The sequence below is a fragment of the Lepisosteus platostomus genome, chromosome 2, assembly GCF_059453375.1.
Source record: "Lepisosteus platostomus isolate fLepPlt1 chromosome 2, fLepPlt1.hap1, whole genome shotgun sequence".
Taxonomy (NCBI): domain Eukaryota; kingdom Metazoa; phylum Chordata; class Actinopteri; order Semionotiformes; family Lepisosteidae; genus Lepisosteus; species Lepisosteus platostomus.
Window position 1 is genome coordinate 27,498,360 of NC_142612.1, and position 26,962 is coordinate 27,525,321.

General features: G+C 35.2%; 1 protein-coding gene across 5 annotated transcripts in view; it reads left to right on the forward strand.

Moving 5' to 3' along the window:
• Positions 1-26,962, forward strand: part of gpc5a (glypican 5a) — a 350,786-nt gene that overhangs the window by 144,789 nt on the left and 179,035 nt on the right. Inside the window, exon 7 of one of the 5 annotated variants that reach the window (XM_088603546.1) lies at positions 1,255-2,194. The exons of the other annotated variants lie outside the window; for them this stretch is intronic. Within the exon in view, the coding sequence (XP_088459672.1) occupies positions 1,255-1,392 (138 nt within the window). The 3' untranslated portion in view covers positions 1,393-2,194. Of the gene's footprint in view, positions 1-1,254; positions 2,195-26,962 lie in introns of those variants that run through there. 5 annotated transcript variants of the gene reach the window in all.

The window sequence follows — 26,962 nt, forward strand, 5'->3', positions numbered from 1 at the left end:
AAACTAGGTTGCAGTGATATTACAGAAGGTTTTTTTTTTACTCTGCATATATGCACAGATGGATCCCTTCCAGCAATACTAAATTGTGAGGGCTTGACAGGAAAAAAAAATATGTTTGCCTGCAGGAAAATAGAAAATGGAGCCAATGCAAGCATACATAGCAGTGTTTGGCAGCTTGTATGTAGAGTATATACAGTAGAATATGGAATTCCATTTTTATTGGTAAAAAATCAAATGTGGGTGTATTATTGGTGTTTAGTATAAAAATGCTGAAACCAGTATATTCAAGTATTCAGATTTTTATACAAAGTCACTTTTTCTACCCTGGATCATGCAATGTGATGTTGCATTTGAGGAGAGTGTGGGATTTTGAGCTGTAGCATTCCAGCTATTCCCACAAGGATAGAATTATGGATTAATTTCAATTGATAGAATAATCAGATATATTTGAATAAAGATTGATAACCCTAGTGATTACTGGCAATGATTTAGTTGAGTTTTTTAAGTACAGTAATACATCATCTGCATAGAGGCAGATTTTATGTGTAATACTGGTGATATTTTCAGTTTGGCATATTACAGCAACCAAGGGATCAATAAATAATGCAAATAATAATGGAGAAAGTGGGCAGCCTTGTCTGCTCTCTCTGTATAGTGTGAATCTTTGTGATACTATACAACTAGTAGAGACCATAACCTTAGATTAACTATATAATATTTTAATCCAATCCTTTATTGATTCCCCAAAACCAGTTTGTTTCAATATATTGAATAGAAATTTCCAAATCACTTTGACATTTTTAACATTGTTTTTTTAACACTAAACATACAATAATTGTATTAGTATCTTTTTCTCTTTGAGATGTTTATTAAATTAAAGAGACATTGCATGTAATTTGATAAACCTAGTATAGATGATTAAGGTGTGAGATGATAAATTAAATTTGAGTTGATAGTGCTTTGCTACTTATTTTAAGATCTCTGTTGATTAAAGATGGTAGCTTGAGCATTGTGCTGGGTCTTTGGCATTAGTAATTCAGAAATTGAGGCTGTATTCATGTGTGGTGGTATAGATGAAGATTTTATTCCAGATGTCATTCTGAAGAGCAAAGGTCAAATGCTTTGTCAGAAATGTTTGAAGAAATCAGTGGGATATCCATCTGGTCCTGGAGTTTTATTATTTTGCCTTTTTTAAAGTCTTGTATTGCTATTGCTTTATCCATGGTTTCAGCTTGTTCTTTGTTTAATTTATAGAAGTTTACGCCCCCCCAAAAAACAACAACAACAACAACAACAACAACAACAAACAAACAACTTCTTATGGGTTGGTTCTTTGTAAGTTATATACAATTGTGTATAGTAGTTTCCAAAACTACTAAATTCCACCTTTGATTCCTGGTATGATTTTTCTTTATTTCTTTTTTACTAATTTGTTTTGTGATGTTTAATTATATCTAAGCCTTTGCAACAAAAACAGTTTTTTTATTTATAATACTGTTAAGTCAAAACTTGGTTTCCATTAATTTGGATTGAATTTCATCTGTGGGTTTTTCAACATACAGTACGTGCGTTAAAATTGTTTAATTCTTAATTTCAAGTCATTTTCTGTTTTTTTTCTTTTTATCTCAATGGAAGAGTATGAATATTAAGAGTGTTTCGCTCTTAACACTACTTTCGCAGAGTATTGTTGGTGAGATTTCTGGGGATTTCATTTAGTCCCATAAAGCACGTACATTCTCTTTTAAAGTAAATGTCAAAATCACTGTCTTTAAGTAGGGATGTATTGAAATACCATCCAGTATACAGTATGCTTCTGCGAGATGTTTGCCAATAAGATTAAAACTGATTGGTGCATGGTCAGAGGTGATAATTGGATGAATTTTTAGATGACTTACTATGTTTGCCATCATTGAATTATTTGTTAGTTCTAAAGGTGAGAAATAGGTACCTGTATATTCATTTGGTAGAGGATTTTATAGCTTCAAAATATCAGTCCTGATTCATTCATATTCTGTTTTTTTATACTTTTATCATTATTAGTAGCATTAATGATAATATAATACCCTTTGGGGTAAGCTAAGGTAGATTTATTAATCAGTGGCACATTTTCCTCAATAAGTATTGCAACAGTTCTTTGACTTGTATGAGTGTGAAAAAAATCTAAATAAAGAAATGTGTTTATAATTTGTTTAAATCCTGAAATACAGTACAGTATGTGTTTCTGTAACAGATCTATATTTGCTTTTCATTTATTAAATTCTTTCTTCTTTTTGTTGGTGAATTTATGGCAAGCATTTTCCAGCTAAAAAATTTAAGAGATGACAACATTAGGTTTTTAATTCAGTAGGAAGAATTTAATACTAGTAGGCAATTTGTGTGTCAATGTGTATGTCTGTGTGTATATACTGTAAATGACTTTGATTGAAACTAATATAAATGCTTATAATTGTATGACATTATATATGCTTACAATAGTTATATTCCAATAGATCATAATCTTGTGTAGTTTCCATGTAGAATGCTCCTATTAATCTGTAACAGGCTTTTTCCTCTTTGCTTTTGGGATACATCTTGCACATAACCCAGCATACATACAAATGGAAGAAGATTTACACAAACATGCAGAGATACATAGTGAAAGTTGTATATATAAATACGGAGACAGACATATAACATAAAACACATACCACATGAAACACAGAGGAAGCACAGGGGTACTTGCTACAACGGGGGGGCATGCTAGTTTGGGTAAGGAGACTAATCAGGTGTTTTGAATGCTATAAAGTGAGACCTCTGTTTTTATTTTACATGTTTCATGAGCAAAAGGTTCATAAAACCATGGGGTGATATTCCTGTCATGGGAATATTGACCATGAATACAGTATATAATTTATTCACAGTCAGTACAGTTCATCTCATCGGTAGCATCTGTTTTTCTTCTTTCTTGTATCTCTTTTGAGAATTGACCTTTGCTGTAGTTCATTCCTTTCAACTCCCTCCCCTCACTTTTGACCAATTGCTTCTGCTTGTAGTATTCAAACTTTGCAGTGATGGGCCGTGGAGCTTTTCAGTTTGTAATATGTTTGGCTCCAAGTTGGTAGATACGGTCAAAACCTATTTGGTTTATAGTATCAAGAGGAAGTTTCAAAGAAGACTGAATGAACTCTTTGAACTTGTTTTCTGTATCATCAATACCATGTTTTGGAGAGGATAAGATTGTCACTCATGCTGCAACACTGTTTATCCAAAATAATTTCTTTCATTATTTTATTTTCAATAGTGATAAATTCAACCCAATCAGTCAGTGTTTTAACTGTTGCTTGTAGCTTGATATTGACTTACTAGAGTGTCTTAATCTGTGATTGAATCAATTTGAGGCTGGCTTTCTTTTTTTGGGATATTGGTGTAGAAGTTCAAGAATAGAGAGTTTATTGTCAATGGATTTGAGGACACTAACCTCCACAATTGTGGTCTCGTAAGGGTCCTCGGTTTCTGTAGAGCGGTCTCCGGTTGGCCTCTTCATTTGTGGCTTCCTCATTACATTCAATCTATAGAAATACTCACCCACAAATTTATCCAAGCCTTCCACTACTACTAGACTTTACTAGAAGGTGTTCTTGGTTCCATTACCACTTCTGCACCAAGCTAAGTAAAGCTGACCGCAGTGCCACAGTTGCAGGTAACTCAGCATAGCATCTTCCAAAGAAGTGTGGAATCTCATTCTCTACCAATCAAACTCAAGATTGTGTTCTTCCAAAACCTTGCATATCTAATATCCCAAAGCTCACATAGCTACATGCTCTTTAAATTCAGTCTGCATTATGTTATGGGCTCTATTGATCTCTTTGGGGGTCTTCTGGGCCTTGATTTTACGGCGAGGCTACAATTTATCAGCCAGGCGAATTATGCCAAATGTTAATATGCTTTTTGACATCAATATATCCATCCTTCAGATGAGACATTAAACAGAGGTCCTGACTCTTTGTGGTCATTAAAAATCCTGGGGCGTTTCTCGAAAAGAGTAGGGGTGTTGCCATGGTGTTCTGGCCAAATTTACCATTGGTCTTTAGTAATCACACCATTCTTATAATCCCTGACTATGAATTGTCTTAAAAGTGCTATACACTGTAATTTTAAGGAATTAATTATTATTAATATGCTGTCATCTCATTGCAGTAATTTGAATCTGACTGGACTGCTGAAATAATGATGGCCATTTAGTCATTTGTATACTAGTGTATAAATCTTGCATCTGTCTCTAATAAAAATAATAGTAGCTGGAGGGTGTGTGTAATGGGCAATGGACTGGCATCTCAACCAGAGTATAATCCTGCCTTGGACCCTTGGACATCAGATAATGTAACATACTGTATATGTAAAGGCAAAAAAATCCAGCTACAGTATGTGGATTTCACACACTAGAGAAGTTAATGTGAAAACAAAAACCTTTTACATGGCAGCAGCAAATCTTTGGATGGGAATTTTCAAAACAACACCTTTTTATGCATCAAGCATGAAGGATTCAATTTGATGTGATCAAAAGATTATACTGGAAATGCCACACAGGGTTTCCCTTGGGCTTTCACTCTTATCGGGTTATGGAGGAAATTGGCTTATATAGGAAAGATAATTTTTTAACAGTTCTGTGTCCAAGTCATTGAAGGAAATGATGAATATGTATTGAATTGAAATGTCCCAAATGTCCTAAAATCAGCTAGAAAAGACAGCAATTGAATGTTATAAAAATACAGTACACTGTTTTGTAGTATAAATATTTTAAGTGGTAAAAATTGATTTATTTTTTAAGGAGTAATACAAAGGAATATTCCAATGTCAAGTATATTTTGAAGCTTTTTGAGGTCCAAAAATTATATATTTTCATTTTTTCATTTTTATCCTTTACAATTTACTATGAAAATTATTACTCAAACATGAATACACATTGATCTATAGATCTGACATTTTCATATAAAAGTCAAAAATGTATTTATTATGATTCATACAATTGTTTAAATTTTGTTTTAATTTACATCATAAACCTCATACAGTATTAGAAAATGGACACTATAGTTTGAAACTATAGGATATGAGCTTCTCCAGCATTAATAATTTCAATGATTTTGGGAATAATAAATCATCTGTTGCTTTTCGCAATATATTACAGTGCATTACATATGCTTGTGGAACTTTTTAATAATGAGCTGTTTGTAACTGTGTTCTAGTAATTGTTGTTAGCAGATATCTAGAAGAACTAAGTTTAAACTGAACTGATGAATTATTTACCAGTGAAGCTTCAGTACTAAATGGTACTAAATTGCAACCCACAGTCAAATTCACATTTCAGTAATCTGATTAGATCCTAATAAATAAGAGAAATATGCAGAGTAAATTTGATGTTGCTCACCTGGCTAAGGGAATTATACAGCTTCACAGAAAAGGAGGATGCTACTCAGACCCCCTAAAACACAGAGCTCAAAACTCTGAGTTTGCCTGCGGCTTTGCTGGAACTGAGTGGATTATTAGCCAAATGCATGCATATAACAAACGACAGAGCCGGTAAGACGCTGGTTTGCACTTGTATGAGTAAGTGGATTTGGTTGCAGAAATTGAGAAACACAAATGCTACGAGTGCCAGAAAGCAGGTTGGTGAACACATGGAATTGGTACCACTTGCTGATGTGTGCAGGTGATCAAGAAGTTACTGTATTTTCCTGGTGTTTTGTGGTGACTTGGAGCTTCCTGTGTAGAAGCAGGTGATGTGGAAGCGGTGGGTTGCAGAAGGTTTGGGTGACCAGAAGAGTAGTTTGATGGGAAGTAGGATTCAGGTTACTGGTTAGTAGGTAGCACTGCTAGCTAGTTTGAGATTGGAATTCTGTGGCTGTGGCAGAAGGTGCTGTGGACGAGAAGAGCTGCTGGCCCAGAAGAGTAGGATCATACAGAACACAGGTGAGAGCTGCCACATGCAGAATTTAGCTAGCTTCACTGGAGCCAATTGTGAGCTAAAATACAAAAAAACAAAAGCAGTATTAATCTATTTTTTAGTTTTCAAATAATTTGCATGTTATAATCCACCATTGTTTGTTGAAGTGTTACTTTTATAAGGTAATGCTGTAGCAAACTGCATTATGCATTGTTTAGGTCTTAAAAGTAAGTTCAGCTTATCACAGTCTAGTGTCATATAGTTCTAATAGGGCTTTATAAGTACTTTGTCTGAATGCAACATTTACCTGTCGCAAATCCAAAGCTCACCATATATCATTTAATGCTATAACTCAGTATATTCATATTATAGCCTTTAAATGTATTTATAAAAAAAAGACACAGCAAAAGTATCCCAAGATTAAAATTTGATCCATTCCTTGGATACTATTGTATTTTAATTAAGAAATATCAATAACTATCTTTTTGTCTTCCTGAATTATTAATCAGTTTGTGTATTTTGCATGTTAGATAATCCATTTCTTCACATGTCATTCCCACAAATGTGGAAGACCAACTTGGAGAAGATACAGTATGAGCAGGATTCATTGATAGCACTGCAAGCTTGTAGATACCAGGCCAGGCACAAGTCACACCAGTTCATTTCCCATTCATTAATTTTTACCAAATATTTTTTTATAACATTCATCACCATCATCTTTATTTTATATTGTGCCTTTCAACCAAAAAAAAAGGAGGCAAAAAAACAAAAAACAAAAAAATAGATTAATTAAAAGATTCAATATAAAAGTGAGTTTTAAGACAGTAAAACTGTCAGATTATGTGATCTAATATGGGTTTGGGAGTTCATTCCAAGCCTTTAAGCTACCTTGTTTTAGAACAACTTGCACTCTGATGAGTACAAATGACCTGTAACTATTTAGGAGATATGCAGATCCAGTTTTCAGGATCCAGACTGGTTAAGCTCTTAAAGGTGAGCAGTAGTAACTTCAACCATATTCTGAAATACAGAGAGCCAGTGCAAGAAAGGTAAAAGAGATTATAGTTCAAACTATACATGATGGAACTAGTTCAAAATACACTTAGATACTGTAGAAAGTGATGCATTACAATAATCAAGCCAGGAGAAGACAAAAGCAACTTTATAATACTGTCAATATGAGCTTCAAATGTAAAGTTCTAGACACAAATTCAATCAAGAATTCTTATCTAAGTACTTGTACAAATTACAGGAGACCAAACTAAGGTTGACGATTGCGTGAAGTTGGTTAGGATATGCAATCTACATAACTTCGGTTGCGTTATTGTTCAGATCTCTGTTTTGTTACATACTGTACATTCTGTGACATTATCTAAACAGTACAATCAAGCAATTAGAACCTGATTAGCATTAGAAAATGTAAATAAAAGTGACATCAGCATAGAAATGAAAGCTAATGCTATTCCTACATAGAATCCGATGCAATGGTAATTTATAGAACCTAAAAAGAAGTGGACCAAAAACAGAGCCCTGTGCAAACCTAAAATGATTTGACCTAAAATATTTAGCAAGATGGTATGATCAACAGTGTCAAACAGAGTCAGTGTTCAAAAGAAGATCATTAGTAACTCGTACAAGAGCTGTTTCTGCATTGATCTAAACTCACACTGATAAGGCTCTTACAGCTCATTCTAGAATCTTTTTCAAAAACTGTAAGATAGATATTGTCCGATGTCTAAATAAGCCAGAGTCTACGTTTTTTTATGAGTATAGTAATAACTGCAATGTTAAATTCTGAAAGAACAATTCAAGACCTTAGTAATGAATGCAAAACATTAATTATGACAAAGAATTGGGAAATTTGAAAATTGTAGGCAGTGGGAAAAAGACCTAATGAACCTATGGTGTATTACATTTTTATGATCATCTAAGATACTGTAGCTGCTAAGAAAAGACTCCATGTAACTCTGCTAGGAGACATCCACTACGCTTGAGAGAATATTAATTATTTTCAGAAAGTGGAATCACAAGATATAGTCTGATTGTGAATGTTATTTATATTAGTTTAAAGAGAAACAATTGCATAGGACTATAGGTTTTTGTAAAGTATTCCTCTTAACTGGAATTAAGACATGGTGAATTGTGGAGAAAGGGTTCAAGTATTACACTTCCTTTTTACAGTTGTTTAAAAAACGCTGAACTTGTGACGGTGCATTACTTTGGATTACGGGTGTTGCTGGAAGGCAAGTAAATGAACATACAGGACAATAATGTTATAGAACAATAAGACCTAATCCACTCTCTGAGATGGAGAACCATCACATGATGTACAGATCAAAGGCATGCCTAGGAAAGGGACTTGAAATTAGTTTTGCACTTGTTTTTATTTTAATCTTGTTCTGCGGCTAGCTGCACAAACACCAACATTAGACAGCAATACTGTAATCATGTTTTAACCAGAAGTAGTTACAGTGCATGAAGAAGAAACTAGTTGGCTGCTGGTTAGTCCATTTATTCTTCAATTCAACGTGAAAGTACGATTTCTTATTTTGAGAGTAGTATGCTAATTACTTTTTGAAAATAATATATGACAAAATGATACATTAAGCACAAGAGATGATGTTTGTGGTGCTTTTGTCTTGTTTCTAGTAATAAAAATGTAAAAGGACAATTAGGCTTTAATATGTGCTACTTGAGGCAAAAAGGTTGCTGCGGGGGCTGTGCATCAGGTATAAAAAGCAGACTGCAAATGTTGTGCCCTCAGTTCTCTAGCAGAGCATGTGGAAAGAGTCTATAGTTATTGTCTTTCAGAGAAAGCAAAGTGTCTTTACTGTTGCTAAACATTGTATTTGTTTTAGTTACTCTGCAGCCTTTTTGTGAATAAACCACCACTTATTTTGGTAATATATTTCAAGCTAGCAAACAGCTCTGTAACACCTTTTCTGCTCTACACTTCTCAGGAGCTGAAGACCATTTGGATACTTTAGTTGTCTGGCATTTCCTTATATTTAATTAAGTTAATAATAAGCTATCTTTTGAAATATTCAGCTAGCTGCTGTGTGTTTTCTTGTATCTATACCTTTAAACTTTTACAGTTCCTTTCAAGAAGCAAAAGCAAAAGCAAACACTATGTTAGTATTTTCAGTAATGTACAATGTTTCTTACCATTTTCCCTTTGAGAAAATTGATTTAATTTTAAAGTAAAAGAAAAATTGTGTCGAAATATTTAGGGTATGTTGCAATACAAAATGCTTTAACTTTAAGCTTTAAATGCACCTTTTGAAATATTTTGCTGGTTATTAAAACCAAATAACTTATTTGATGTACTAAGATTTGCTTTAGGCAGAAAACAGGAATAGCAGATAATAGGATAATTTAACTATTAATGTTTGTATTGATTTAGTTTATATTTCGTTTTGTATAATCTTCATAACTATATGCATATTGTTTAGTTTCAGTTCCTAGTTTTGTTTCATTGTGAATGTAAAAATAATATTACAGCAAACCGGGTTGTGGTTTTCTTTAGTCCTTTTAATAGGGTTATTGATCATTCTGACATCTGCAGCATTACTGTAAACTAAACAGAGCCCTGCTTGAAACTGTGCTGTGTCAGAAGTGAAATGCATTTAGATTACTTCATTCCCCCAGAGAAGCGTGTGTCTCTTATAAGATAGTAATCTGAAATATGTGTTACCTGAAGAGTTCATAATATTTTCTCCTTGTCAATACTTGCTATCTGGTGGGATTTCTTGATAAGGTGGGCATTACCAGTTACTGTTCTAGAAGGAAACTAATGAAGTCATACATTGGGGTTGTGAACTGTAGATTGTAATTTACTATAAACTTTATATTGGCTTATGCTTGGATTGTTTGCTTGCATTTTAAAAAATTAATATAATGATTCAAAAGTTTATTTTTCTAAAATTTACCTGTTTAACAAACAGTATTTTGCCTTCTAACTAGCAACAAGAAACAAATGTAAGCCTATTGCTGTCATGAAGTACAGTATTTTATATTATTTTATATTTTATATAAAAATATCAGTGATTCAGTTTAATTACTTTTAATGTAAACAGAAATAAACACATTTTTTCTAACTTGTAAAATATGTTCTTTGCTTTAAGAAAACAAAAATAAATAGCTATTTAAAGGTTAAAAAGGATTTACATCAGCAACTGTTTTTATCTATTAAAATGATAATTATTTTCTCATACTATTTAGGTGTTTTTGTATCTTTAAATTATGTAGATATTCCTTTAATGTACTATTTTCATCCTTAGTTGTACTTGGGTAAAGCCTATAGTTTCACTTGTGTTTTCCTGCCTGTTGAAGCTTTATTATCATTAAATATTTTTCAAAACACAATTGCTTTAATGCTCCTTTGTAGGTTACTGAAAAATATAATATTTAAAAATAAATGAGCAGGAACATTTTTTTCCTGATCCATTAGTTTGATTGAATAATTTCAGTCAAACTTACTGCATCATTATTCAGCATTGTAGAAATCCGTGATACTTACTGTATAGTACTTGTTAAGATAAGAAGGGCACCTATAATTGTATTTAAAAAACAACGCTGGCCTTACCTAAGTCAGCTTTACTGAGGATTGGCATTAAGGAAGGGATGTCACATATCATCCCATATTAGTATGGGCTCCATGGCATTTCTGACAAAGGAAACAGTTAAGCTTTGCACTTAAGCTTCTACAAAAAAATATAAAGAATGTTCTTCTATAAAGAACAAAATGAAATAGGTCTTTATAAAGAATACACTATAATATTGTAGAATGACACTACTGATTGATCACATATTTTTTGAATAGCTGTATTGTATTATTATTACTCCTTTAAATCGGTTCTATGAATTTCAGCTTCTGCTACAGATGCAGCCATTCAAAATGCGCGGTAAAAACCCGCGGTACAGTAACCTACCCACAAGCCACCGCGGGGCACCGGAGGGTACCGCAGGGCAAGTGATTGGCTGGCCAAAATGACCGACAGGGGCACTCGTGGTGCATTGGTTGGTAGTGCAAAGATTTAATCATTTAATGTCTTTACTGTGCACATTTTAATCCGCTTAGTTTTGAATATTTATATGGATTTTACCACTAAAGGGAAATTTTAGTAGCTGAGCATAAAAAGAAGAGGAGCATAACGCATCTGAAGTTCATAAACGATATTAATTTAGGAACATAAACATTACTGTATGTATGTAAACTGTACTGTGTATGGCTGGTCTTGGTAGTTTAAAGAAAAAATACACACCAGTCTTCCATTTCTCCCTAAACATTTTAAGCATGAAAGTTTTATGAAACGGTACCCAAATATGCGATTGCTGTATAGAATGAATTTTAATTTAAAAAAATTATTTAACACGAACATTAAGATGTTTACATCTTCCGCCTGAGAACAGTCACCCGTTGCTACCCAACGCAGAATGGTGATTGGCTGACACCATCTGACACCCCTCTGATTGGAGAAAAAAGACGTGCTGGTTTGCTATACATACAGTACTGTACCAGGAAGAGGATTTCTTTCTATTCAAAACGTGTATTTTAAAAGTTTAAGAAGTAAAAACCTTACAGCGTACACAGATTTCTAAACTGATCAGGATCGTTATCTTTGTCTAATGCATAATAATGTTCACCGCTCTGTCCAGCAAATTAATAATAAACTTTATTTTATATAGCTTTTTAAACGAATAAGTAATTAGATTGCTCATAAACCTAATCACTTGCTTTTTCTTTTTATTTAGGCTCAGATTTCAACTATAGATCGTATTATTAATAACCATAATAACAACCAACCAACAAAAACAACCATATAAACATAATACCAACCAAAAACATAGATAACAACCACAATACAAAATCAAATAATCAAACCATTTTACTCTCGCAAAGTCCTCCAATTATCATAATCCCGCCCCTTATGCAAAACCAAACCTTCCTCCCATCCCAGTTTATCCTGTTTATCATAAACAAAATCCACCTCAATTTTCAACATAAAGCATTACACAAAATCAATACCTCAACACTCCATACTCAACAACGATAATTCACAAACAGCCAGAACATGTAACTACACATTCCCAAACAGACCTAATTTCCATAGCCCCGCCCCTTATGCAAAACCAACATCCCTCCCCTGTTCTCTCTCTCCCCTGGCGGTTGTAATTGTTTTTATTTTCAAATAAATTTTAGCAAAGTCATGTATTTTAAAAATCTTAAGATTTTTATATTTATGTCTTTATTTAGTGGTTTCATTAGTGACAAAGGCTAAACTTTCTTGGAAAAATGTCTTTTATGTAAACCATGTTTGCTATTAATTCATTCAGGGCTAAAATATGTTCATTGTCTTCTAATGAAAGAAGGGTTCCTTTCGCCGTAGTCGGGAGCCTAGCCTTTAACTAGTAAGTACTGTATTTACTGGGTTTTTGAGGGGGGGGGGGTGTCTTTCGCTGGAAATCTCGCCTCCTACATTGAAAATACCCGTGAAACCGGTTCAATTCGTCACAGCCAGCACTCCTGCAGAGAGGGGGGTTGTACTTGCAGTGTATACAGTACATGCGTTATGCTCTTCGTTAATGTCTGTGAAGTTTTATTTAATCTCTGAGCCATACTGATTCTTCTGGAAGCCAGTTTCCGCCAGGGAGTAAAAAAAAAAACACACCATGGTATTCTCTCCAATGCAGTGCAGTTAAAAACATACCTCTGATGCTGCTCCTAAATGAATATCGTTTATGACCATCAGAAGCTTTATGCTCCTTTTCTTTTTTCCAGTGGATTGAACAGGGAGAGGCATTTCATGATGTACTTTTCACTGATGAAACAACAGTGGCTCTGGAACAGTTTTCAACCAAGTCGTTTTATAAAAAGGGGAGATATGTACACGTTACTGAAGCAAAAAGTTTAGCCTTTGTCACTAATGTAACCACTAAATAAAGACATATAGAAATCCCTACGTTACAGACTGTATATGGCTGGTATTGGTAGTTTAAAGAAAAAATATACACCAGTATTCCACTTTCTCCCTAAACATTTTAAGCATCAGAGTCTTACATGTGGTTATTTCGAAAACGTTTGTACGTGCTCCTTCTGACCATGTTACTGTTTACTGTTACTGACCATATTAAGTTTAAGTGCCTGTGGGCACTTTTCCTGTCCGTGGGGGGTGGACCGTCTTTCATTAGAAGGTTAGCCTGTTCTACTCTGAGAATGTAGAGGGGGTGGAAAGTGCCCGCGGTCATTTAATTAGTATTAAAATCTTAGTTATCTTTCTAGTTCACAGGTTTGCATGCATAATTTAATTTTGAAAGCCACTGAGACATCAGCTACTACTGTTGTATTTATGAAAAAGAAACAAAACAAAAAACATACTAACAACTGTGCCATCCTACTCCTTAGTTAATACATTTTATTATTCATAAACAGTTAACATTGTTAGCAAAATATTTTGAATTATATTTAACCCTATTTTTTCTTTAGTTTTGTATTTAACTTATTATATGATAGTCAGACTTAATGTATATTAATGTATATTTGAACAATGAAAATATATTTTTACAAGATTTTACATTAAGCACTTAAAATTAATATGGTTAATAATAGTAAACTGTAACATGCTGTAACAAGATCGGTTAAACTGCGAAGAAAATCCTTTCAGAGAAAATGTTTCAGGTGTGAAGAACATAGATCTCCAATGCAATTTCAACCAAACCTGTTCCCACACACCCTGCCCCCACTACCATTAGAATATACACAAACATTTTAGCGTTTCATTCTGAGCAGAAGACCCTCACACCTGAAGAGTGCTGGCTGTGACGAATTAAACCGGTTTTACAGGTTTCAATCACAGACCATGTGACATGGGACTCAGTAAAGTAACACACAGCGCCACTGGATTTGATAATACCTAACCAAAATCCGCAATATGGAAACAGAACCTGTGTAATTGTTGATAGATGATGTACTCGTAACATTTTTTCAAGACGAACTACAACATTTAAAAAATGACTTGTATGTACTTGATATCTCTAATCAATCCACGGGTTCCAGCACAAAACGAAACTAAAACGCATACCGTTTCGCGCTTCTTATTAGTTGCTCAAAAGTAATTTGACCGTATGAAATGCATAATATAAACCTAGAAACATATACGTGAGCAGTACTTAAGCACTGTAGTATCGGTGTTAAGACATACCTCTCAAATACTGTAAATCAAGTTAAAAATATCTCAAGACCGATTCTGGTTGTAATGAAACCATGTTTCGTGTATGTTTTCTTTTTCATCTTGAAATAACTCATTTCTAAATACCCTTTTCACTGTTAACATCTTGCAGCAACTTTGCGACAAAATATACACTCTGACAGTTCATCCTGCTACCAACATTAAATAAAACAAATCTTAAGATTTCTATATTTATGTCTTTATTTAGTGGTTTCATTCGAAGCTTACAATGTTTAGGGAGAAATGGAATACTGGTGTGTATTTTTTTCTTTAAAGTACCGAGACCAGCCATATACTGTATGTTTATGTTAAGATTTCCCTTCAGTGGTAAAATTAGATATGAATATTCAATACTTGGCACAGTTAAGACATTAAATATACATATACATATTGTATACAGTACAGTTTGCATACGGTAATATGTTTATGTTACGCGATTAAAAAATAAATAAATAAAACTGAAAGGTCCAGCACCAGCTGGATTCGAACACACAACCTGCCAGTTGGTAGTCACGCACCTAGACCAGTAGGCTACAAGACAGCTCGCATAAACAGGCAGGCGAAACAGCCCTACACAGCCCTGCCGCAGTACACGGATATAATCATACCGTTATTAAATTCTTGAGATACGCGATTCCATATTATATTCCCTTTTAATCAAATTCTAAAAGTATGCTTGTTGACTCCGGTATCACGTTAGTTAAAGACTTCGAAGCTTACAATGTTTAGGGAGAAATGGAATACTGGTGTGTATTTTTTTCTTTTCATGATAGGTGTCGCATTTTAAATCATTTTCGTAGTTAGAAATTATGAAACGCCCTGTTAAAAGCAAGGAAGGTTTTATGCCCGTTGAAGTAAAACAAAATGCCTGACAAAGTATGGCTTGGACAGATTCCAAGTGCTTGTACAAATGTGCTAAAGAAATTATACTTTGAGTATACAGCTTGTCCAATGTCATCCATTATTAATACTATTAGTAATATCTTCAGTAAAGGCTTTGATGCATAAATATTTCTGATAAAGGTAGGTTGTGTACTTTTGTCCAACTGAGCAATCTTGCTTTCATAAAATATACCAACATTTTAATGACTGATGATTAACATGCTGTAATACACAGTTCAAAATTAAAGGCTCAAATGCTGTACATGAGAGGTTAAGCTCCCCCTGGCGGTTTTACAAGGCGACGCCGGATAGTTAGTCACGTGACACACGTGAACCGCGTGATACCCCGGTGGGCGTGTCGCGGTATGCCGCGAAATACCTCACCCATTTTGAATGGCTACATCTGTACATCACAGCAAAGCACCTATTTTAGATCTTACCTACAGATCGAATGAGCAAAGCCATATTTCTCTCTTTTTATTTTATTAATGATAAAATATTAATAAAAAATATTAATGATATGAATCTCAAATTAGAGAATATGTCCAATTAATGGGAAATCTACTGCAAATAAAAAATGTGAAGTTACAGTAGGAGTCAAACTGAAAATAACATAGATCATCTGCAGTATTTTTCCTTTTCCCAGATCGAGGAGGTATAAATTGCCAATTTCCTAAAGATGGCACATTAAAAAATAAGGATATAATTATAGGGAAGTAAACACATACATGACGTTACAGTAGAATCAGTCTAATGACCCAGAATTGTAAATGCAATTCAACTGAAAAAGTGTCTATTAAGAACAAAGAAGAGGAGGCCATTTGTGCCATCTCGCCCACTTGGTTGTTAGTTGGTAATTGGAACAGGGATCTCATCTTGCTGTTACTTGAAAGTCACCAGATATCAGTTTCAAAAACATTGTTCGTTCCAGATTCTCACCATTCTTTATATAAGGAGGTCCCTCCTGTACTTAGTTTTAAATGCATTTCCACATAGTTTCCAATGGGGTCCTTTGAGATAATTGGTTCCCACACAGCAGGTCTCACAACATCACTACAAATTTGTAAAAGGAAGATAACATTACAAGAACAGCTTAGCCTTTACATAACTGTAACTGTGTAACTGTAGTATGATCCCATGTCATGTTTCCCTCTTCATACATATTTCTCCATCTTCAATGGAGACTTTCCTGTTTTGTCCTTGTTGTCTCTGTCTGTCTACTGTCCTGCTAAAAGCCTTGCTTAAATTTTTCGATATTGTGAACAGATCATCTGAACTTCATGACCCCTTATAATAGCTTTCAGATTATGAGCACATTAGGAAGTGCTCTTATCTCTTGGCTATCAATCGACTATGATGCCTGCAGTACACATTTTAAGGCATCATGTGAACTTTGTGACCAGTCCATATTTTTATACTTTTATCTCTTGAAATATTTACCCTTTTGTGACTGTGTGCATATTTTTGTCTGTGTGTATCCTGTGATGGATTGGCATTCAATCCAGAGTGTATCCTGCCTTGTGCCTGTTGCCTGCCAGGATAGACTCTTGATCCCCTGAAATCCTGTATTAGATAAAATAGTTATAAAATGGATATATGTCATATATTTCAAAATGTGTAATGCAAAAAAGCCTTTTAATTTTATTTTAAAATTAATTTTATATTCATATAATTCTACTTGTTGGTTTATGTTACGTCCCAGTGTGTGTTCTGTGTGTGTTTTTTCTGTTATGTCCACACTGCTGACCCTTGATTGTTCTCTCTTCCCCATTGGCCCACCATTACACTACACTTTCTGTATGATGTCATCATCAATTAGCTCTCAGCCAATCAGAACACATTTTATTCACTATATAACATGGAGGTTTTCAGCAAGAAAAGGCTTTTCGTTTGACTTCGGTCCCGTTTGGTTTTGGTTTTCGCTTCGCTTCGCTTCGCTTCGCTTATGGTTATTGCTTCGGCTTCGTTTGTTGGTTTGGTTTGTTTTGCTTTGTGTGTGTGTATTTTCGTATAGCTTCGGCTTTGTTGTTTTGTTGGTTTTCTGTTAGTTTCTTTGTACTTTCATTTGTTTGTGTGTTCATCCTTGTTTTTCCATTACCTTGCCCCAGTGTTACATGTTCAACTTGTGTGTTCTTTTGTACCCTGCTCCTGTTGATTACTCTTGTTTTCCCTTATTTGTATCCCTGATTCACTTGTGTTTTTGTGTGAACTTTTGTATATAAGGTTAGTTTAGGTTGTTGGGTACACTTTACACACTTAGTTGATTTTGTATTAGTACACTAGTTTAGTACGGGTGAGTGCCATTTGTCTTGTATGGTTTTTTGTAGTCAGTGCAGGTTAGCTAGGGTGTTGAAGACGCCGAAGACCGTGTGTTTCGGGTTTTCTTTTGTAGTCAGATTAGCTTTCCCTCACTGTCCTAGCCAGCTCCATTTTGTTTGTTATTTTCTTTCCTTTGGCACTGTAGTTCCTTACCCTTGTTATCACGCTTCCTAGTCCCTCACCAAAACCCACCTGCTTCCAAAAGAATTATCCTAAATGTTACACCCCTTTACCCCTAGACACTTAGGGTCGTAACATTATTGGGGGCTCGTCCGGGATATCAAATTCCCGTCCTAAGGATTTTTTTTTTGTTGTTGTTGCAGAATTTTGGTGTTGGTACTTTTGTTCGTTTTAGGACTGGTACAGGATTTTTGGATTGTGTTTTGGCAAGGTACTGTAGTTATGGCTACTTTTGATTTGCGAAAGTTTGTGGCGGAACCTTCCTTTGAGCAGCTGGATAAGTGTAGGAAGGATGAATTGCACCAAATTGCTGATCACTTCCTGATCACTTTGAGGTCCTGACTCTCTGTGGTCATTAAAAATCCCAGGGTGTTTCTCGAAAAGAGTAGGGGTGTACCCCGGCGTCCTGGCCAAATTTCCCATTGGCCTTTATCAATCATGGCCTCCTAATAATCCCCCTCTATAAATTGGCTTCATTACTCTGCTCTCCTCCCCACTGATCGCTGATGTGTGGTGAGCGTTCTGGCGCACTATGGCTGCCGTCGCATCATCCAGGTGGATGCTGCACACCAGGTGGTGGTGGAGGGGAGTCCCCATTACCTGTAAAGCGCTTTGAGTGGGCTGTCCAGAAAAGCGCTATATAAGTGTAAGCTATTATTATTATTATTATTATTATTATTATTATTATTATTATTATTACTTCCCTGGTTCAGGTTTCGACGCAAGCTCTTAAAAGGGACGTCAAGAGAGCTGTGATGGATAGGTTGGTGGAGTTAGAGGTCATTGCATTAGTGAGCAAGGACGCCGGTTCTCCTGGGACTGGTGCTAAACCTGCTATGATTGTAGAAGAACAGGACGAGGTGCAGGGGGTGGCTGAAGACTTAGCGGAGGCTGAGGTCAAGGCCACCTTGCCTCCCTTTGAACCGTTCTCTCCAGTCTCCACTGGGTCAAAAAGCGATACTCATCTGAAAGTTCATTTGGCCCGCTTGCACATGGAGGCGCAGGAAAAAGCCCAAGTACGCCAGGCAGAATTTGAATTGCGCCGTGCAATTCACAAGATGGAGATCGAGGCGGAGAAAGAGGTTAAGCTCCGTCAGCTTGAACTAGAATCAAAAAGGAATGCTCCTGCTGCGCAGCTGACCCACTCCAAGGCCTCTAGTGTGTCTCCTTTGCAAGATCCACTCTCTACCACCTTTGATGTAAGTAAGCACATTGCTTTGGTTCCTCTGTTTAGGGACACGGAAGTTGATTCGTACTTTGGTGCATTAGAGCGAATTGACACATTACTCCATTGGCCTAAGGAGGTTTGGTCACTGCTTTTGCAGTGTAGATTAGTGGGCAAAGCTCAGGATGTTTGTTCTACACTTTCTTTAGAAAAGGGTACATTTATTATATCCTTCTTTTTCTCACAGTAAGGTCTAATTTTGGCCAGTTTTCTTTGAGAACACATTTATTTTCTTTCTAAGCAGAATTTGATTTGATTTGCTCACTTACTTAAAGATACTTATTGCTATGCAAATATACTGTATTTGCATAAATATTTTTTTAATGAGTGACAAGGGGCAATTAACTCAAATGTTCATATTCTTGGGCCCTGCCATTGGGTTCAGCTGTTACTGTTGCTGACTGGAATGCAGGCACTGCGATTGTGGGTTAATACAGTTTTTAAATCAAATATTAAAAACACTTGAAATGAAATAAGGGAAATGTTTATAATATACAAAGGTCACGGAAACTTGGATGTCTTTCATTTGGAGCTCCCACATGAGATTGTTATACTGCCATGGCTTACGGAGTACTGTCATCACGTACAGAATTTATCTGGTCTTTTAATATACCCTTAGGAAATCTTATCGACTCATAGAGATTTTCACTGAAAATTGCTTTCCAGTATGTTGTATTGATTAGACCAATTACCACTAAGGAAGCAGACACTCAGTAACAATGTACTCACATAAAGACACAGGAAATATAAGATTTACATAAGTTTAAAATTATGATATTTCATAAAAATATGTAATTAAACCTAGAATGGTCTACAGAAAACATCCTTTTAAATGTTAAAACAACTACTGTAAGCTGAGCCAATTTTTTTATGTCTAAATCCTTGAATTTAAGCTCATTGATGGCTGACCTCCCCATTACATCCAGACATGCTTGCTGTTGCCTGGATTTTCTGAAGAGGCCTGCTATTTTATTTAACATCTGCTGTATGCATTAGGTAAACCTTTTTTTTTCTTTTTGAGGCTTGCAGTTGATGATATGACAAAGCCCTTGAGGCTCCATATGAAAACGAGTGTCAGGCATTGCAGAGTAAGAGATAAGGTAGGAGAATCTCTTGAAGGCACTCATGAGAGCCCTTGTACCCAACATGCTTAAAGGATGGGGAGTATGAGCCCAGCATAATGCCTGAGCATCATGCTGTGCTCGCAGAGATCTGCAATAGATTGAAACTGCAAAAAGGAAGTGAACAGAATAAGTGTGTCTGTGAAAGATCACAAGGTGGTTATTATAAAAGAGATCATAAAATTCTGAAGTAGAATTATAAGAAAAAAAAACAACTGCTCAAAAATCTGCTAATTATTTACATGCTTCATAAATAGCTGCACCAATTAATATGATTATGTTTTGAAAATCCATTGTCTGTATCGAATAAACATTTTGATTTTGATTTAAGGAACAAGAATAAAAGCAGAAAATGGCATTTTATTGTTAGCAATTAACATGTTATCATGAGCATAAGTACTGCAAACCAAAGGAGGCTATTTGGCCAGTTTTTCTCAACCACTTGACTGTGAAGTCTAATCCAGATACCAGCAGTTTTTAGCGTAAAGACACATTTCCTGTTCTTCATTCTAAATTAATTACCTTTTTGTTTTCAGCTTCAACCCCTCATTCTTGTTTCAGTGCATGTGAAATAATCCCAGAGGTTGGCTATAACTACTGTATACCCCTTAGGATTTTAAATACCAAATCATATATCCATTCAGTAAACCTTGTTTTATATTGGAGACATTTAACTACCTTAATTTGTCCCAAAATTCCCCAAGACCAAAATCAGTTTTGCTGCTTGTTTGAAGTCTTTCTAAGGGTATTTTTGTTGCATGTTGACCATGACAAACTGCACTGTAAACCTAATAATATACTGTATACTGTCCCTGCATATAATATAATGTCCCTGAATTTAAATTTCACATTTTTTGCTATATATCCAAACATTCTTCTTGTATTTATATTGTTTGCCCTCATTTTCTTAAAGAGGACAAAAAAAAACTGCATAAACACTCAGATCCCTTTCGTACTGTATGTAGCCTCATGCAGCTCAGAAATACCCACATGATATGAATAGTACCTGTCCCTCATACAGTGTAAAAGGCCATTTGTTATTTGCAGTTGCCACAGTACATTTTCATTTTTTGTAAGTTAATTTTATTCTTAAAATACATTTTCTGACAAATTATGAAGTCCTGTATCAAGTGCTGCTTATTGTACGATCCATATTCTATAATTCAGTTAATTTCTGACTGGTGCTGGTGATTCAGTGGTTAAAAATATAAAAATCCAATAATTTTAGGAGTTTTGAGTGGAAATAATACTTTAGCACATGGAACATAATATTAATTATTGCAGAATGGAATTTCTGAAAGAGTATGCAATGGTCTTTTTGTAAATTCAGTATATTTCCATTATCACTGTAAGACAAAATATGTAGCATAATTTTCCAATTGTTAGTTCTATCTAGCATTGTATTGAAAACTGTATATGAGTTTTAGAAGAAACTTTCAATTTTAGTAATTAGTTTCCCTAACAAACATAGTAATAATAATTCCTTACACTTATATAGTGCTTTTCTGGACACTCCACTCCACCTGGATGATGTGACAGCAGCCATAGTGCGCCAGAACACTCACCACACATCAGCTATTAATTGGGAGGCGAACACAGTGATTAAGCCAATTCATAAATGGGGATTATTAGGAAGCCGTGATTGGTAAAGGCCAATGGGAAATTTGGCTAGGACGACGGGGTAATACCCCTACTCTTTTTGAGAAACACCCTGGGATTTTTCAATGACCGCAGGGAGTCAGGACCTCAGTCTTCCGTCTCATCCGAAGGACAGCGGCTTTTTACAGTATAGTGTCCTGGTCACTATACTGGGGTATAAGGACCCACATACACCGCAGGGTGAGCACCCCCTGCTGGCCCCACTAATACCACCTCTAGCAGCAACCTAAGTTTTTCCCAGGAAGTCTTCAATCCTGGTACTGACCAGGCTCATACTTGCTTAGATTCAGTGGGTTGCCAGTTATGAGTTGCATGGATATACAGATGCAGCCATTCAAAGTGATCGGTACAGACACGTACCGGAGGTAATTGGCTACGGCGTCGCGCATCGTGACGCAAGATGACGCGGGGTACCGCGGTACGTGATTGGTTGACCGACAGGGGCACTCGTGGTCCGTTGGTCTGTCGTAGAAAGACTTACAGTAAACGTCTTTACTGTGCCCGTTGTAGATATTGAATTTTACCACTGAAGGGAAATCTTAGTAGCTGAGCATAAAAAGAATAGGAGCATACTGTAACGTGTGTGAAGGCCATAAACGATATTAATTTTGGAACATAAACATACAGTATATGGCTGGTCTTGGTACTTTAAAGAAAAAATACACACCAGTATTCCATTTCTCCCTAAACATTTTAAGCATCGAAGTCTTTAACTAAAGAGATACCGTAGTCAACAAGCATACTTTTAGAATTTGATTAAAAGGGAATATAATATCTAACGGAATTAATAACGATATAATTATATTCATGTACCGCAACACAAGAATAGTACACGCTGTACATTGTCTGTCGATAATGTTTCTGTAGTGCTTTTTCAGCAGTCTGCATGTGACCTTGCCGGTGGCGCTGTGTGTTAGGTTCCTGACTCCCATGTCACACGGTCTGTGATCAAAGCCCACTAAAACTATGACTCTTTTTTTAACAAACATTTCTTTGAAAAAATGAAACGTTTCCCTTGGTCAGAGATATAAATATATAATATATAAATAAATTAAATTTAACTAGCATGTGAAATAGCGTGTGAAAAAGTGGTAGTTTTAAGCTTTTCTGCTAATATAATATGGAATCGCGTATCTAAAGAATTTAATAACGATATGATTATATTCGTGGACTGCGACAGGGCTGTGTAGGGCTGTTTCACCTCTCTCTTCATGCGACTGTACCAGGAAGAGGATTTCTTTCTATTTGAAATGTGTATTTTAAAAGTTTAAGAAGTAAAAACCTTACAGCGTACACAGATTTCTAAACTGATCAGGATCGTTATCTTTGTCTCATGCATAATAATGTTCACCGATCTGTCCAGCAAATTAATAATAAACTTTATTTTATATAGCGTTTTAAACAAATAAGTAATTAGATTGCTCATAAACCTAATCACTTGCTTTTTCTTTTTATTTAGGCTCAGATTTCAACTATAGATCGTATTATTAATAACCATAATAACAACCAACCAACAAAAACAACCATATAAACATAATACCAACCAAAAACATAGATAACGACCACAATACAAAATCAAATATATCAAACCATTATACTCTCGCAAATTCCTCCAATTATCATAATCCCACCCCTTATGCAAAACCAAACCCTCCTCCCATCCCAGTTTATCCTCTTTATCATAAACAAAATCAACCTCAATTTTCAACATAAAGCATTACACAAAATCAATACCTCAACACTCCATACTCAACAACGATAATTCACAAACAGACCTCATTTCCATAGCCCCACCCCTTATGCAAAACCAACACCCCTCCCCTGTTCTCTCTCTCACCTGGCGTTTGTAATCGTTTTTATTTTCAAATAAATTTTAGCAAAGTCATGTATTTTAAAAATCTTAAGATTTTTATATTTATGTCTTTATTTAGTGGTTTCATTAGTGACAAAGGCTAGTGACCTTTGTTTCATTAGTGACAAAGGCTAAAAGGGCTTTTATGTAAACCATGTTTGCTATTCATTCATTCAGGGCTAAAGTATGTTCATTGTCTTCAAATGAAAGAAGGGTTTCTTTCGCCGTGGTCGGGTTGAAATTAGAAGCTTGCCACGCCCGGACTGTTACACCAATGTATTAGCATGTTAAAGCGATTTAATTGAGGAGCCTCGCCTTTCTTAACTAGTACTGTACTTACTGGGTTTTTGAGGGGGGGAGGAGGTGTCTTTCGCTGGAAATCTCGCCTGCTTCTACTTAACGAGTACAACCCCCTCTCTGCCGGAGTGCTGGCTGTGACGAATTAAACCGGTTTCACAGGTATTTTCAAAGTAGGAAGTACAGTGTTAACTGGTAGCTAGGCTCCTCAATGAAATCGCTTTAACATGCTAATGCGTTGGTGTAACAGTCCGGGAGTGGCAAACTTCCAATGTCAACTCGACTCAATTGGAAGACAATGAACGTATTTTAGCCCTAAATGAATTAATAGCAAACATGGTTTACATAAAATACATTTTTCCAAGAAAGTTTATAATAATATGATCTATAGTTGAAATCTGAGCCTAAATATAAAGGAAAAGCATTTTCAGAGAGCAATCACGCTGTGTTTATGTAGAAAAAGCGATTAGGTTTATGAGCAATCTAATTACCTATTCGCTTAAAAACGCTATATAAAATAAAGTTTATTTAGAGATGAATGATAAGTGTCGCAGTTTAAATAATTTTCGTAGGAGGGCTTGGACAGATTCCAAGTGCATTTTTGCAATTTACGTTGCATTGTCCAATGTGCTGTTGTAATACAGTTTAGAATACAGTTAGTCTAAACTTTATCAGCTTTATTTATGGGTTGCAATTTAGAAAAAGTCAAAAACCACACTCAAAATGCAATGTTGAGCTTTCTGGCAAGAGGAGACACCCAAATTATAATGTAACATGCCACTGTTTGTGCATGAACAAAGTTATACTGCAATTTTCCTTAGATACGTGATTAAAAAAAAATTTTTTTTTGAATCCCCGGCGGAACACATTCCATAAGAATCAGCGCTTTTATACAGTATATCGCCTTTAAACACATATATTTAAACACGCGTTTACGATTTAAATCAAAACGCGATTCAAATCAATATAAATGTTTATTTTGTAACGCCTAGGTGACTATTCATTGTTATTAAAAATACTTAAATTCGATCATGTTGTGATATTTAGAAATATAAATTTGTTTGGTGCGAGTGAGGTTTTATTTAATCTCTGACCAAGGGAAACGTTTCATTTTTTCAAAGAAATTTTTGTTAAAAAATAAAGTCATAGTTCCATGGGATTCAATCACAGACCGTGTGACATGGAAGTCAGGAACCTAACACACAGCGCCACCAGCGCAGTCACATGCTGAGGGCTGAAAAAGCACTACAGAAACATTATCGACAGACAATGTACAGATTTGAAAAAGCTATCAAATAATGTAACTAGGCACAGAACAAGTTTACAGCACAGTACAATAATAAATGCTGACCATGACTTTAGAAGCATAAATTACCTTACACTCAATTTAAACACAAGCTGTCTTTAGCCCTCTAAGCTGGTTCATACAGAAATGTAGAGATCCAGGCTCAGAACATACAGCTTCATTAGCGAATACATATGCAGGACAACTAGAGAAGACGTTTTACAGAGGATGGATTTTTAGAAACATCCCATCAGTGACATCACTGAAGTCAACTCCTAGGTACTGTAACTGTCGTGTGGATAGTTTCACAAGAATCAGACAAGGTTTAAGCATCGCTTGTTCTAGATAAAACTGCAAAAAAAAAACAACAACCCATAATGTACTTCTTTGCGGCTGTTTGCCCAAATCATATATTCACAACGTGAAATTAGAAAATAATATTACGTAACCAAAATCCGCAATATGGAAACAGAACCTGTGTAATTGTTGACAGATGATGTACTCGTAACATTTTTACAAGACGAACTACAACATTTAAAAAATGATTTGTATTTACTTGATATCTCTAATCAATCCACTGCACTGCATTAAAACAAAACGAAAACTAGAACGCCCTGGGCATACCGTTTCGCGCTTCTTATCAGTTGCTCAAAAGTAATTTGGCCGTATGAAATGCATAATATAAACCTAGAAACATATACACGAGCAGTATTTACGTAGTATCGGTGTCAAGACATACCTCTCAAATACTGTAAATCAAGTTAAAAATATCTCAAGACCGATTCTGGTCATAATGAAACCATGTTTCGTGTATGTTTTCTTTAAAGTACCGAGACCAGCCATATACTGTATGTTTATGTTCCAAAATTAATATCGTTTATGGCCTTCACACGCGTTGCAGTATGCTCCTATTCTTTTTATGCTCAGCTACTAAGATTTCCCTTCAGTGGTAAAATTCCATATGGATATTCAATACTTAAACGGGCACAGTTAAGACGTTTACTGTAAATCTTTCTACGACAGACCAACGGACCACGAGTGCCCCTGTCGGTCAACCAATCACGTACCGCGATACCCCGCGTCATCTTGCGTCACGATGCGCGACGCCGTAGCCAATTACCTCCGGTAGGTGTCTGTACCGCGCACTTTGAATGGCTGCATCTGTATGGTTGCTGGCAAAAATGTTATAAGGCTTTCAAACAAACCAAGCAAGGAAATAGAAAAGTGCCTCTGACCAAAGATAATTAAAATTTATCAGTGTTGCAAATCAACCTAACTTTGGTATGAGCATTTGTACAGTGGAAGAAGGATTTGCAAAAATAACTAAAATGTATTAAGTAGTACTATATAATAAAAGGTGTAAAACATTTTATATATTGTAACACAACACGTTATAGTGTTCTGTTGCTTTTAAATGCATTCATTTAAAGATATTTGTATACAGTTGTTTAATATACATTATATTTCTACTATCCTTTGAGCAATATTAACAAACACTTCCTGATTGCTCAAAAAGGTGACATTACTTCTAAGATCTTTTTTTCTTTTCTTTTTTTTTAATATACATTTTTTTGTCCACCATGTCAATTGTAATATAATTTTAGTGACAGATTGTAAGGTAAGGTCCACACTAATTTCTGTAAGTTTCCAATTATTCTCTCCATTAAACATGTTTTAACATGACAGATAATAACAAAACAATGCAGAAATCATTAAAATACTTTAATTCCTAAGTCACATGCTTTGTCTTTTCCCAATATTTTCAATTTGCATGTTTCAGTACCTGATTGGTGAGAAGAAAAGCATCTTCAAACATGCCTGAATCAGATAACTTGGCAGCACATTTTTACAGGTTGCTTATTTTTTTTCTATTTTTTTTTGCAAGTGGTATTTAATTCAATATATGTTGCTATGGAGTAAATTAATTACTTGTCTGTTTTTAATAAATAAAGATTCAATTCCTACAGCCAAAGTAACAGCCTTTCAAGGTATGA